Raw genomic sequence first — 12,497 nt, forward strand, 5'->3', positions numbered from 1 at the left:
AGTTTATATAAAGAAATCCCCCTACTCTTCAAACAAAAGATTATGCTATGCAATCAAACTAATATATATTTTTTTTTATTTGATATCGGGACAGTTAGTAATTTTACAGAAATGGAATTAAAGGATTTTTTAGTGTTAATTTATATATAAAACTTTATTTATTTTCCATGCATTTTGGTATATTTTTTAAAACCAACAAGCTCTTCATAAAATTTATGTAATTGCTGTCAAGTTTGACAAGAAGAAAGAAACCCAGTTAATTGCATTGGGATGAATATAGTTCACACTAATTTTTTTTTCAGTGAGAACGAAATTTGAGGAAGTAAAATACAAATATCTTGTATTAGCTGTTAGCTCACATGGAATCGAACAAGAACAAGATATTTATGGAAAAGAAAGTAATGAAAAAAAAGGAGTTGAAGTGGCTTTTGAAATTGAATGGGGATCAAACTGGAAACCCAACCGATATAAAGTGAATGAGCTGCTGGAGATATTCAAAGATGTTGCAAAAAAACAGAAAATTTTCATCATGCAGGTACTAGCTATCATGACTAAATTTGCACTTTAATCTTCAAATCCTTTAAAGGTAATTTATATATCTAGCCATGTCAATTTTCTATGCCCCGCCTGAAAAAGAAAGGGGACATTATACTTTCTTGTCTGTGCTTCTCTCCGTTCATATGTCTATCCTATATACTATTAAAGTATTTGATTTATGTCACATCAACTTGTACCTTTAGTAGTACATGTGTCCATTTTGATGTTACCTTTATATGCCAAATTAGGGTTTTGACCTTAATTTCATAGTTCACTGATCATAAAAATGTAATACATGTAGTGTGAAACAAGTAAATTCTCAGGTTAAAGTTTTTGGTTTAAAGATGTTAATCCATGTATTACTGTATGTATAAATTAGAAGATGCGGTATGAGTGCCAATGAGACAACTATCCATCCAAGTCATGATGTGTAGAAAGTAAACAATTATAGGTCAAAGTACAGCCTTCTACACAGAGCCTTGGCTCACACCGAACAGCAAGCTATAAAAGGCACCAAAAAGAGTAGTGTAAAACAATTCAAACAGGAAAACCAAAGCTCTAATCTATATAAAAAACAATAACGAGAAACACTTATGAACCACACCAACAAACGACAACCACTGAACAACAAGCTCCTGACTTAGGACAGGTGCATAAAAATGCAGTGGGTTTAAACGTTTTAACAGGCGCCAACCTTCACCCTAACCTGAAACAGTAGTATAACATTACAACATAAAAAGACACACAATAAAATATCAATTGAAATGGCTTAACTCTATCAAAAAGACAATACACAAAAACAAGTAAATATACACTGAACGAATAAGTTTGACCTATGATACATACATGTGTGAGCCTGTAAAGATATGTATCCTTCTACATAGCTGCCAACCTTTTTTCAGCTCCACTATGGGGCAGATTATGCATGATGACCTTTTAATTTATTCAAATCTTTGTTATAAGATAACAAGAACTATTTTAATGCTGCTTAATTTTAATTATCTATACATGGATTTGATTACTGTAAATTCAGAAATTATTGCGTGCATTTATTATTGCGTTTTTTGAAGAATTTCTGAATTTACAGTACCCAAAACAACATTCATGATGACCTATGATGTCTTTTTAATATGAAAACTAGTGTGGACACAGATCAGTGTGGATAGTATGATTGAATGTTTGACAGTGTTTTCTGACAAAATAGTTTTCTATGGTTTTTTATCGAGCCTGCGACTTCTAAGAAAGCTCGACATATGGATAGTGATCTGGCAGCGTTAACAAACTTCTTAAAAGTTAATATTTTAGAAGGTAGAGGACCTGGATCCTTCATACTTTGTATATAATAGATGCCTTATGTTATGAAGTTTATGTCTGTCATATGTTCATTGTCCTTGACCTCATTTTCATGTTTCAGTGACTACTTGAAAAAATAAGTAAAGATTTTTAGTATTCTTAATTTCTCTCTTATTATGAATAATAGGATAACTATATTTGGTATGTCCAACTGGCAGGTGTCATCTGACCTTGACCTCATTTTCATGGTTCAGTGGTTAAAGTTAAGTTTTTGTGTTTGGTCTGTTTTTCTATAACTGTATGCAATAGGTCAACTATATTTGGTGTATGAAAATATTTTACTATGTACATGTCAGTCTGGCATGTTTTATTTGACCTTGACCTCATTTTTACGATTCATTGGTTAATGTTAAGTTTTTGTTTTTTGGTCTGTTTTTCTAATACTATAAGCAATAGGTCAACTATATTAGGTGTATGGAATGATTGTAAGGTGTATATGTCTGTCTGGCAATTATCATCTGACCATGACCTCATTTTCATGGTTCATTGGTCAATATTAAATTTTCCTGGTTAAGTTGGTTTCTTATATAATTTATGCAATAGGTCAACTATATTTAAAACATGTAATGATTGTAAGGTGTACATGTCTGTCTGGCAGGGTTCATCTTACCTTGGCCTCATTTTCATGGTTCGTTGATCAATGTTAAGTTTTCCTGATTAAGTTTGTTTCTTAGATGTGCAATAGGTCAACTATTTAAAGCATATTTGGTGTATGGAATAATTGTGAGTTGTACATGTATTTCCAGTTTGGTTTATCTGACCTTGACCTCATTTTCTTGGATCATGTTAAGTTTATGTGATAGTTGTAGTAAAGCTTTATATTTAGGACTATCAACATAATATCAATGGTTAGTAAAGAAGGCGAGACATTTCAGTGTGTGCACTCTTGTTTACAATAGAGTTCTATGTTAAACTGAGTTCCACAATGACAGCCATCCTAAATATCAGACACACTAAGTATTTGTAGTGTCGGTTATTCAATATTTGGTTTTTGTCGAACCTGCGACTTTTGTCGCAGAAAGCTCGACATAGGGATAGTGATCCGGCGTCAGCGGGGTTAGCTAACTTCTTAAAAGCTTTATATTTTAGAAGGTAGAAGATCTGGATGCTTCATACTTTGTATATGGATGCCTCATGTTACAAAGTTTCCGTCAGTCACATGTCCAATGTCCTTGACCTCATTTTCATGGTTCAGTGACTACTTGAAAAAAAAGTTAAGATTTTTTGTAATGTTAAATTCTCTCTTATTATAAGTAATAGGATAACTATATTTGGTATGTGCGTACCTTGCAAGGTCCTCATGCCTGTCAGACAGTTTTCACTTGACCTCGACCTCATTTCATGGATCAGTGAACAAGGTTAAGTTTTGGTGGTCAAGTCCATATCTCAGATACTATAAGCAATAGGTCTAGTATATTCGGTGTATGGAAGGACTGTAAGGTGTACATGTCCAGCTGGCAGGTGTCATCTGACCTTGACCTCATTTTCATGGTTCAGTGGTTATAGTTAAGTTTTTGTGTTTTGGTCTGTTTTTCTTATACTGTATGCAATAGGTCTACTATATTTGGTGTATGGAATGATTGTAAGGTGTACATGTCTAGCTGGCAGGTGTCATCTGACCTTGACCTCATTTTCATGGTTCAGTGGTCAAAGTTAAGTTTTTGAGTTTTGGTCTTTTTTTCTAATACTATATATGCAATAGTTCAACTATATTTGGTGTATGGAAATATTTTATGATCTATATGTCAGTCACACAGGTTTTATTTGACCTTGACCTCATTTTCAAGGTTCATTGCTCAGTGTTAAGTTTTTGTGTTTTGGTCTGTTTTTCTTAAACTATAAGCAATAGGTCAACTATATTTGTTGTATGGAAGATTTGTTAGCTGTACATGCCTGCCTTGCATGGTTTATCTGACCTTGACCTCATTTTCATGGTTCATTGGTCAATGTTTAGTTTACTTGATTAATGTTAAGTTTATGTGGCAGTTGTAATAAAGCTTTATATTTAGGACTATCAACATAATATCAATGATTAGTAAAGAAGGCGAGACATTTCAGCATGTGCACTCTTGTTATGTTCAAGATTATAATGGAGGAGACACTTTTTGTACATGTTATATGGACTACCAAATGATTCTGTTAAAATATGTTCCACTACTTTGCTTTTGGATAAAAGCAAAAACTCAAAATTAGTAGAGGAACACATAAGCTGCATATGTGCAATATCTGTGATTTTTATATGCAAGATGGTTTATAAGAACCTGTATGTATTTTCTTCTCTTATGGTTCTAATTATGTCCGTTGTGGTGGGCATTTCTTACTTGGAACACTGTAGTTAAGGATCATCCTAGTATCATTAGTGAAAGATTTCGTTTACATGTTCGAAAATTGTTTCTAAGAAGATGTCTAATAGTTCAAAGTGACGATAATACCTGGCATGCACAAGGGGCTAGATGAGCAAGAAAGTACACTTCTGTTGTGTTACACATGTATTTTAATTCTTTCTTTGAAAAAGTCTTTTTCTTAGATTCTCCAAAGCCTGGTTGAAGTTATATAAACATGATAAAACTTGAATTTTTTCAAATTTACCCGTATGAAATAATTTTGATAACATGGTACATGTATATCCAATTTATTTGTTTATGATTCTTAATTTCTAGAAATAAATTATGACAAGAAGTGTAGACTAAAATAAGTATGAATAAGGTATTGCAGAATTATTCATGTTTCAAGGTTTTTGTTATGTGGATAAAAATATAAATGAAACCTGTAGGATGCAGTTTTGTTGTGGGTATAAAAATAAACAGTGCTGTAATCTGGCAATTATCATTAACACAAATTAAGAAATAACGAAAGGAATGATAAAAGTTGAACAATGAAAGATAATTTTAGGAACTGACTAAGCCTTATGAGTTTCGTCCATATGTATGAATGAATGAACAGTAGCACTCAGGACTCTTCAGTAGGCAGTACAAATGGTTAAAAAGTGTTACAAAACCACCTAGCATCATATTCCAGGTAGCAATGTTATGTGTATTTCAATGTGCTTTTTTTATTTGGCTATCTGGATGCAAAATGTTTGTTTCAAATGTAAATAAAATGCTTTAATCTCCCTTTAACTACTTATGTTCTGTAGTTGCTGCTTCAATAATTCCTTGTGTTGACAATTTTAATGATCTTACCTTAGTTGTAGATATGGTTGTCTGTTTATTAATCTCAGTTCACTAAGAATGCATTGGCATAACAATGAACTGAGCTTAATGCAAAGCACTTTAATAATACACTTAGACAGAGAGCTCAATCCAGTGATATACTTCTTGAACACCACTAACAAACATGCCTAACTGCATGAATTGGAGGTCCTGAAAATAGACATGTCAATTAATTACATTATATGTAAATAAAATGTATATGTGTACATGTATATAAAACTTATACAAATTTCTGGTAAAAATAGTTAGTAAAAAGGAGGTAGATTTCACTACATGCAATCGTGTGAAACACAATAACAGGGACATTTACAATTGGTCTTTGTTATGTAAGCTCTACAGCTAACTTAAATACATTAGGATGCCAGTTTTTGTCTCACCTTGACAGAGAAAAAAAGCAAGACATAGGTATGCTGTTTGCGGCATCAGCAGCGGCAGCGTCAACAATGTATTAGTTTGTGATTAGGTCTAGTTTAAGATGAACCACTAGTGATTGGTCAATGATATTTGGTATGCAGTTGTATTAGCACTGGCACATCTCATTTCCATGGAGATAAGTTGGCCCTACCCCCTCAGTCATGATCTATTGACTTTGAAACTTTTGCTTAGTTTACATGTATTAGTTTGTGATTAGGTCATTTCAAGGGGAACCATTAGTGTTAGGCCAATGTTAATTGGTAAGCAATTGTATAAGCATTAGCACATCTCATTTTCATGGAGTAAACAATAAGCTATTTTTAGTCCCCTACCTCTGAAGTCGAAGGGGACTTTAGGTTTGCACTCTGTCCGTCAGTCTGTCTGTCTGTCTGTCCATCCGTCAGTCCGGCAAATCAATTTTCCACACTTTTTTTCTTCGTGCTTGAAGATTTTGATTTGATATTTAGTATATAGTTTTATCAGATCAAGTTCAAATTTTGTTCTGGTCTGATGATTTGTGTGGAGTTATGATCCTTGGACTTGGAAAATTCATGCAAATAATCAGTTTTCCGCACTTTTTCTTGTCATGCTTAAAGATATTGATTTGATATTTAGTACTGGTATATTGTTTTATCATGACTAGTTACAGATCAAGTTCGAATTTTGTTTCTGTCTGATGAATTTGTGCAAAGTTATGGTCCTTGGACAATATTCAAGAAAGGAATCAGTTTTCCGGATTTTTTTCATCATGCTTGAAGATATTGATTTGATATGTGGTATATAGTTTAACCATGACAAGTTACAGATCAAGTTCAAATTTAGTTGGATTCGGATGATTTTATTTTGGCAGAGTTATGATCGTTAGACTTAGAAAATTCACTCAAATAATCAGTTTTCCACACTTTTTTTTGTTATGCTTGAACATGTTGAAGATATTGATTTGATATTTGTTATAAAGTTTACACCATGACAAGTTATAGATCAAGTTAGCATTGTGTTCAAGTACAATAGATTTTTAACCGGTAGGGGACTATGTATTGCCATGCAATACTCTCAGAATGCTTGTTCTTTATAGATTTGACACTGAACACTAACATAATAACAAAATTTTGCACCTTCTTATTAGAATTTAGTCAGAATAAATGAAATTATTGTTACGGACACTACAAAAATGATGTAGTGTCCGTAACCATGCATGATATTATAAATATTTTTATTTCATCAAAATAGGCTTAATTTCTAGGTTCTATGATGTCTACTTTGCTGCATCATCATTGTCTTTTTGATTAAAAATTAAAAAAAATTATAAAAACAGATAACTGTTAAAAATATTCGAGCTGATAGTATTCCTTGATGTACTAATTTGAAACCAGAAAATCTTATTGAAAACCCCCATTTTGGTATCAGTTTGTCATAAACTCAAAAGATGAGTTCTTTTGTAATGTTAGGTTAAGAAAATTCATCTTCATGATTATTTTTATGGTATTTATATCTTCATTTTATTTTTGTAGTATCCGTAACCCAGGGATTTTTATGCCCCTGCTGTAGCGGAGGGGGCATTAAGTTTTACCCTTGTCCTTCTGTACGTACGTACGTCCCAAAGTTGGTTTCCGTTCTCTAACTTTAGTTTGCCTCAACCAAATATTATGAAACTTATACACAATGCTTATTACCACTAAATACAGATCAAGTTTGAATTTTGATGGCGTCACTTCTACTGTTCTAGAGTTATGCTCCTTTACAAATGGAAAAATTGCTAAATTTTTCGTTTCCGTTCTCTAACTTAAGTTTGCCTCAACGAAATGTTATGAAACTTATACACAATGCTTATTACCACAATATACAGATCAAGTTTGAATTTTGGTGTCGTCACTTTTACTGTTCTAGAGTTATGCCCTTTACCAATGGGAAAATTGCTATTTTTCATTTTTTTTTCTAAATATCAAGTAATTTTTAAAATTGGAGTTATCTTCCTTTGTACATGATTATAGTTGAATCAACTACAATCAATGCTTCATACAATGCAATGTTTAATTTTGCCTTCCACTGATAAATTAAAGCAATTTTTATACGACCGCAAAAAATTTTGCGGTCATATATTTGTATGACGTCGGCGTCCGAAGACACATTGGTTTTCGCACTCTAATTTTAGTTTAAGTGAATGGATCTCTATGAAATTTTACCATAAGGTTAAATACCACAAAAGGAAGGTTGGAATTGATTTTTGGGGTTATGGTACCAACAGTTAAGGAATTAGGGGCCAAAAAGGGGCCAAAAATAAGCATTTTTGTAACTTCCAGACATAACTTGTGTGTTAGTGTATGGATTTCTCTGACATTGTACCACAAGGTTCCATATCACAAAGGGAATGCTGGGATTGATTTTGCGGGTAATTGCCTCAAAATTTTAGGAATTAGGGGCCAAAAAGGGGCAAAAAACAAGCATTTTTCTAGTTTCATGACAATAACTTGTGTGTAAGTGTATGGATCTTTCTGAAATTGTACTACAAGGTTCCATATCACAAAGGGAAAGCTGGAATTGAGTTTGGGGGTAATTGCCTAAAACGTTTAGGAATAAGGGGCCAAAAAGGGGCCAAAATAAGCATTTTTCTAGTTTCCAGACAATAACTTGTGTTCAAGTGTATGGATCTCTGAAATTGTACTGCAAGGTACCATACAACAAAGGGAAGGCTGGGATTGATTTTGGGGGTAAGTGCCTCAATATTTTAGGAATTAGGGGCCAAAAAGGGGCAAAAAACAAGCATTTTTCTAGTTTCAGGACAATAACTTGTGTGTAAGTGTATGGATCTTTATGAAATTGTACTACAAGGTTCCATATCACAAAGGGAAAGCTGGGTTTGAGTTTGGGGGTAATTGCCTTAAACCTTTAGGAATTTGGGGCCAAAAAGGGGCCTAAAAACAAGCATTTTTCTAGTTTCTAGACAATAACTTGTGTTCAAGTGTATGGATCTCTCTGAAATTGTACTGCAAGGTACCATACCACAAAGGGAAGGCTGGGATTGAGTTTGGGGGTGATGAATCATAAGGGGGTTCAAGATTTATTTTTCCTTTTTTTTCTTTTAAATTTTCCATTTTAAATTGGTTATTTCTGATTTATATATAAAAGCAAATAATAATGATATGGTTTGAATAGGTAAATTAAAAAATTTTAAGTTCTTAGACCACATTAATTCTGTGTCGGAAACCTATGCTGTGTAAAATATTTAATCACAATCCAAATTCAGTGCTGTATCAAGCATGAATGTTGTGTCCATACTTGCCCCAACTGTTCAGGGTTCGACCTCTGTGGTCGTATCAAGCTGCGCCCAGTGGAGCATTTTATTACCCTTCATTCCTAAAAATATTTCAAAGTCTTCTTTGAAAATTGGAGTTATCTTTCTTTGTGCATAATGGTAGTTGAATCAACTGCAACCAATGCTTTATACAATGCAATATTCAATTTAACTTCCTACTGATAAATTAAAGCAATCTTTACCATTCAGTGCCTATTAGCTGTTTGATTACCGTTCTAGGGTTATGCCACTTTACAAATGAAAAAATTGCTGAATTTTTCATTTCCATTCTCTAACTTGAGTTTGTCTTAAAACTAAATGTAATTTCTAAAAATATCAATGTCATTATTCAAGTAATTTTTGAATTTGGAGTTATCTTCCTTTGTCCATGATTATAGTTGAATCAACTACAATCAATACTTTATACAATGCAATGTTTAATTTTGACTTCCACTGATAAAACACAGATCAAGTTGAATTTGGGTAGTGTCACTTTAACCATTATTGAGTTATGCCCCTTTATAAATCGAAAGATTGCAAAATTTTTAGTTTCCATTCTGTAACTTAAGTTTGTCCCAACCAAACATTATGAAACCTATACACAATATTCATTACCACAAAACTAAGTTCAAGTACAAATTTTTTTGCTTCCGTTCTCTAACTTTAGTTTGCCTCAACCAAATGTTATGAAACTTATACACAATGCTTATTACTACATAATACAGATTACGTACGAAATTTGGTGGCGTCACTTTTACCATTCTTGAGTTATGTCCCTTTATAAATATAAAAATTGCTGAATTTTTTGTTTCCGTTCTCTAACTTTGTCTCAACCAAATGTTATAAAACATATACACAACCGTTCTAGAGTTTTGCGTGTTTACAAATAGAAAAGTTGCTGAATTTTTAGTTTCTGTTCCCTACTTAAGGTAGCACTACAGTCAGAATTTTCTGACTCCAGTCAACAGTCTTTAAAGATTAATTTCTCCAAAACTACTCAATGGATTTTTAAAATCTTTAACTCATTTTAAAGCTGAAATATTACTCTTTCTTAATCCATAGATAAATTTATTTTTGGTATGATAAATCTCAAAATATAGCTCATTAATTCTAAAAAAATGGGCTTCAAACTTGGATGGAAATGGCACATTCAGGTCAAATGGTAGTAAAAATTTGTTTTCATCCCTTTAATCAACGATATACAAACTGCAAAAACGTGTCTCAGATTTTTGATATATGCCTCCAGTAAGAAGATATATTGATTTAACTGCTGGGTGCCAAACCTCATTTCACCTTTCATCTTTAGAGACCTATAAATTCATTTAGAAACAAATTATCCAAAAACTGGGACACGGCATTGTAGAAAATACTCCCTTTAATCACTTATATCAAAGTCAAGCCAAAGGGGGTACCCATAAAGTTTATATTTTCATTTTTTCCTAACAAATCTCATGAAAAATTGTTCTGAGAAATGACCTAAAAACGGAATTTCCCCCTTAGAACCCCTATAAATGCAACATAAATACAAAAATTACACTGGGAACACCCCAGGAGTATTCTGACACCATTACTTTATCAATAGAACCTCACACTTTGTCTCTTTGATGCTCTTATGCTGTAAATTTTGCATTATGTGTGGCACTGTGCAACATTAACTTGGCATTTGGCGGGAGTTTGACGTCACAGATTTGACCAATATTTGTGATGTAGTAATTAAATATAGACAAAGCTCCGCCTCTGTCCAGACAGTCTAAGATAAGAGAATAACAGGATTTACCAGCTGCATATAATCAATATTTAACATCATTATTCTCACTATAAAGAATAAATTTCATTTGTATTTTAAAAAGAAATATACTATTACTGAAATTTAAGCTAGAACATTAAAATTGTGCATCAAAAGACATGTTAATAAAAAGATCCAAGACCATCCACTTCTTTAAAAAAAGACATTCCAACATGATTTTTGAGTTTTATGGAATTGAAAAATTTCACATAAACTTAAAATTGGTTAAAATGCCTAAAACTGTATTTAAATGTAGAAGACCAAATAGAAGAAATTTATACAGGCAGTCAGAGGCTTTCAAAGATACTTTCACACTCTTTTCCATATTTTTTTTCATTTTTTGTAGATTTCTTCCCTTTAGATTTTTTCCTTCATATCTTTTTCTTTTTCTCTGTTTATAAACATGTTATATAAATTACTTTTGTTGCAATACAATGAGATAAGACCACAATATTTATCTTGTGGTCAGGGATTAACAGCTGGACACTGGTATCAACAGATGATTGACATATTAGCCCCTCCCAAATGCCTATATATTTAGATTAATTACCATGTGCTTTTATTTACATAAGTTCATTATCAATTTACTCCCTGTTGTGATATGATAATGACTTTGGGATTTTTACAAACTGTGCAGAATAATACTTAATTCAAAATTATGTGATAACAAAAATATCTTCAAAAAATCATTGTTAGACTGTAGTGCTACCTTAAGTCAGCCTCAACCAAATGTTATGAGACTTACACACAACGCTTATTACCACAAAACTCAGATCAAGTTCAAATTTGGGTAGCATCACTTTTACCATTTTTCAGTTATGTCCCTTTATTACTATATGCTATGCAAGCGGGGGCATCAATCCACATTTAAATTAATTTCTTGGTCAAAAAATTTAAATATCTTTTTCATTTTTTTAAATCTCATGTTTTTTCTTCCTCTAATTGATTTATTCCATGTACATTTGTTAAAGATCTGTACTTGACATTAGTGTATGACATTTTATTAAATACACTTAAAAGTTAATTTAATGAACTCAAGTATATTTGAAGGTAAAGTATGCTTTATTTTTGTTTTATCTACAATTCTGGTAGTGTCTTATGATAGAAAATTATTTATTTTATGAAGTTCTGTAGAAATGACTTCCCTTTAATTCACAAAAAGTATGTTATTTTTAGAAAATTGTTGGAAAAAGTAGCCAGTGTGTAGTGTCCGTAACCATCAGCATTTCTTTTTTTCTAATTAACTAATGTAATTAGAAGGATTTTCTTTTCAGAAATATATTTTTTTATCATTCCTTTAAGTGCATAGCACCTACTTTGTTTAGATATATTTAAGGTTTTACTTCAGATTTGAAATGATATACTAGGTCCCATCCATGTCAACATGTAATGTATGTTTACATTGGAAATAACTTTAAATACATATATTTATTTTCAATCATGGGTCATTCTGTTGTTAAAAAATGTAAAAAAGAAAAAAGAAATATATACACAAACTTAATATGTTACCCAAGAAAAGTTATTCATTTTTAGTAAATTATAAACATTAGATCAATGTAGTGTCCGTAACTCAAATAATTTTTAGATACCATTTATGTAAGGAATACCTTTTCTGCTGTGATTTATATTCCCATGAATAGAAGGTCAACTCTTAATGGTTTTGATGGACTACATGTTTATAGTCTTTCATTTTGAGAGTGGTGCTGTTCTTACAATTGTCCTTTTCTTACTAATTAAGAAAGGGGGTATAATTTTGCAGAATGCTAAAGTTTAACTTTATTCCTGTGATTTTTTTTGGTTGGTATTTTGTTAATAAATTGCATTGGAATTATAATTGTGCAAAAAGACTTGGGATAGTTCATTAAAGACATAAATTTCTGGAGGTTAATTTTACAAGTAGTGT

The 12,497-nt window shown here is 32.0% G+C and overlaps 1 protein-coding gene across 11 annotated transcripts in view; it reads left to right on the top strand.

Annotated features, from left to right (window-relative positions):
- The window catches only part of LOC127733848 (uncharacterized), a 282,424-nt gene that overhangs the window by 5,941 nt on the left and 263,986 nt on the right, over window positions 1-12,497 (top strand). For all 11 annotated transcript variants that reach the window (XR_007997181.1, XR_007997187.1, XR_007997178.1 and 8 more), the window contains exon 3: window positions 303-535. Coding sequence is in view for 2 of the 11 variants with exons in the window: in XM_052243261.1 (XP_052099221.1) it covers window positions 303-535 (233 nt within the window). In the remaining 9 variants the exon portion in view is untranslated. The remainder of the gene's footprint in view (window positions 1-302; window positions 536-12,497) is intronic.

This window comes from Mytilus californianus, unplaced genomic scaffold (genome assembly GCF_021869535.1).
Source record: "Mytilus californianus isolate M0D057914Y unplaced genomic scaffold, xbMytCali1.0.p SCAF_3, whole genome shotgun sequence".
In the NCBI taxonomy this organism is placed as follows: Eukaryota; Metazoa; Mollusca; class Bivalvia; order Mytilida; family Mytilidae; genus Mytilus; species Mytilus californianus.